The sequence below is a fragment of the Brassica oleracea genome, chromosome C6 (assembly GCF_000695525.1).
Source record: "Brassica oleracea var. oleracea cultivar TO1000 chromosome C6, BOL, whole genome shotgun sequence".
NCBI classification, from domain to species: domain Eukaryota; kingdom Viridiplantae; phylum Streptophyta; class Magnoliopsida; order Brassicales; family Brassicaceae; genus Brassica; species Brassica oleracea.
Genome location: NC_027753.1, coordinates 5161806 through 5165357, shown reverse-complemented (window position 1 = coordinate 5165357; position 3552 = coordinate 5161806). Strand labels below are relative to the sequence as shown.

Here is a 3552-nt window from a genome sequence, read left to right as displayed (position 1 = left end):
GATTAAGAAAGTTCAACAGTGTCGTGGGCATTTAGTTAATTTTGAGTTATTGTATGCATATAGAGCCTAATTTCTCTACTATATATGCTCTTTTCTTTTTAAGTTTTCTTATATATATCAGATCGTCGCTGGTATATGTCCCTTTTGTTTAAAAATTTATTATATAAAGAAATAACAAGTTGTACAGATTCCAAACTTGTATAGTAAACATATCACATACTAACAAACTTGAATCATAGGTGAACCTTCAAAAATACACCAAAATGAATTCGAAAGAACCAAAATTGAGTATGGTAACCAGCAAAGCGGTTTTGAGTAGAAGCACATAAAGAACATGTTTAGATTGAGTCTATATATTTAAGAAGCCACATTTTAATGCAAAACATTCATTATCGCAGGTGGTTACAATTTCACCATGTATACAGGTTGTGAGTTTGATTCCCCTTTGATAATTTTGTTAAAGTATAAAACACATATATTTAATATTTTTAGATATAAAAAGCTATGTAAAAGTGTACGTAGAAATTGTAAATTAAAAAGTTTAACATCAAAACTGAGTTGTGAAGAATATTTATTCCCTTAGAGTTTTCTTTCATTTTTTTGATGTTTTCCTCAAAATGTGTATTATTGGTGATGGTTTTAAGCTTTCCTTGTGTTCGGTTGAGGGTAAGGTACCATTTATTTAGTTTTATGAAGATTTACCATTTATTTGATCATAGATTATATGGGAAAACGACCATTTCATACCCAACATATCGTGATATGTCCAATTCATACATGACTCATGTGATCATGTAAAAACATACTTGTACTTTGAAAATTTCAAATAACATACATATTTTTTTATTTTATTTTGCAAAATCATACACCCGTAACCACATCAACTGTCATGTCATCTATTTTTATTATTGTGGTTGCTATATCAACTAATTTTGCTAACGAAGATGCCACATGTACAATTTGTTTTTAGAAAAAAAAATAAAAATAGTCGTTTTTAAAAAAGTAACTTTTAAACAATATAAAATTTTACTTTTTATATTATTTAGTAACTATTAACCAAAAATAACTAAATCATTAAAAAAGTATCTTAAATAAGAGATATATCTACATCATATATTTTTTAAATGTAGCATTTGAATAGTACCCATTGAATTTCAGGTCGGGTTTTTTGGATTTTGGTTATATTTTGTAACACGTCATCAGATCCATACTGATTTTTTTTCAAGTTTGGGTTGGGATAGGTTTTGTAATCCTACAAGACCCATTAAGATATTTTTTACATTTAGGACCATGTACTGATCAGATTTTTCGGTTTGGGTTCGGTACGGATTTCAGTTCACAGATTTTATACCCAACCCTAAACACAATCATGATAATTGAGAGTAACACGACTCTAGCACTAGCACTAAGTTTGAATCATTACAACATATATAACTGTTATGAATTAGGATGGTATTGTGATAGAATCAAAATATTTACGAATAAATCGATTAAATTTCTATGAGTTAATTAATTTTTTTACTAAATAATAAAAAATTATAAATTTTACCTTTTCTAGAAATTTATTTATAAAAACAATTATTTAGTTGGAAATACATAATTGAGTACGGAAATAAGAGAAATATGATGGAAAATACTATTCCCAAGTTATTATTAATAAAAGAAGCGTTCACTCAAACACAAGCATGCAAGTCTTTGAGCCTCTTGCCACAGACTCCAACTCCTTCAGAATATCATGTTTCCTTGCAGATTTTGAGTAAAACGACGCCTTCTTTAGACAACTCGCATTTCTTAGGATGTACTTTGCAGCTTCTCTCTCTTGGTCGGTGCCATTGTCTCCACTCGAAGCTCTCCAGATGGGACATTAAACATTCAGGAACAGAAATTGGTTGGTTCCATGAATAAGTCACGTCGTTGGACTGAGAGTGTTTCTGATACAACTTGAGAACTCGGAGTATTGGAGCGTCTTTGAGTAAATTACACCACTGGGAAGGACATGAAAATAGCTCTAGGTGGTCAAGAAAGAGGAACGAAGTAGCAAGATGAAGATATGGAGACTGTAAACACAGAGAGAGATGTCTTGTTGAGGCAAGAGATCCTAGAATGTCCTCAGGTTGGTCACACACGATGTTGACACTCGCCTTGACCAGCTCCGGCATATTACCAAACCGTAAATAGTTGCTGAAGCTGTCCTTAATGTTAAAGCACCTCAAAGAAGGTGCATTAACCACAAACCCATGAACACCTTCAGGCCTTGACTTCCACGAATTATAGATACATAAATTCTTCAGTGTAGGAACATCAATAGTAAATATCATCACATTGGTATATAGGCTTCTTCTCACTACCAAGTCTTCAAGAAGTGGGCATATGCTTAGAAGCTTAATCACTGATTCGTCGCTTGAGAATCTAACCGATAAAATGTGGAGTTTCTTGACACCAATCAAAGAAACGTTAGATGGAATATCCACAAGACTAAGTTTCTGGAGTATGAGGGTTTCAAGTTGTGGATAGAAATACAAGCATTGGGGCAACTCAAAGGATATGTAAAGCATCTCTATTCTCAGTTCTCTCAAAGAGCGAGCAACTGCATCCTTAACCAAAGGGTTGATATTTGTTCTCGAAAAACCTGGGTTCAACTTGAGCTGCAAGATGTCTACACTTGATCTGCTTCTAATGAATAGCGCAAACATGTTAAAAGTGAGAGGATATGAATCATCATATCTGAATGTCTTTACCTCCTTCCAAAGAGACTTCCACCGTTTTGAAATGGCACTCGTGGCTACAACATCTTTACTAGGAAGAAAAGACAGTATCGTCAACAGCAACTCGTCTGGAATCTCACTCACTGTATCCCTCCTACGAATCGGATTCCTCCTTGTACCCCTCCTACGAATCTGATTCCTCATTGCTTTGACAATAACCAATTAACAAACCCTAAACTCAACCAGTGTTTTCTTTTTTTTAAAAGATCTAAACCTTATCTTGTATTTGCGATTGCGCTCTCTTCATTTTTATAAAACTGTGTATATATGTTTTTATAGAGTTTTGATATCTCAATGAGAATCCTGTTCAGACTTTGCTTTTCAAATATACGTTACATTTTTCCTTTCCTTTTTTTATTCTTTTTATTTCCATCTTAAAACGAGGAAACACGAATGAAACACCCTATTACAAAAATATTCATAGTCATTGTGGTTACCAGAAATGTATATATACTTTTCCATATTATAAAATTTATCAAAATAGAGATAGATTTATAGCCTAAATGCATGCATGAGATTTTTTTTTTTTTTGACAAAGAAGGAAAACTTAACGAATGGAAACAATTTAAATAAATATTTTATAAACTAATAAAACTTAAACTTGTTCTCCCTTAACAGTTGGTTGGCTAATAATCATATGGGTCACATATATATATGATCTTTTCTTTTTAAATTTTCTTATATATATATATATATATATATTAAATCGTCACTGGTAAATCCCCCTTTTGTTTAAATATATTTTATAAAAGAAATATTTTTTTTATAGATTTATACCACATAAGGC

At 31.8% G+C, this 3552-nt stretch overlaps 1 protein-coding gene across 1 annotated transcript; it reads right to left on the bottom strand.

Annotated features, from left to right (window-relative positions):
- Positions 1 to 1733: 1733 nt before the first annotated feature.
- LOC106297286 (putative FBD-associated F-box protein At1g50980) lies at positions 1734 to 2909 on the bottom strand. The gene has a single exon (XM_013733561.1). It carries the CDS (start codon positions 2907 to 2909, stop codon positions 1734 to 1736), a length of 1176 nt encoding a protein of 391 aa, XP_013589015.1.
- Positions 2910 to 3552: the final 643 nt, after the last annotated feature.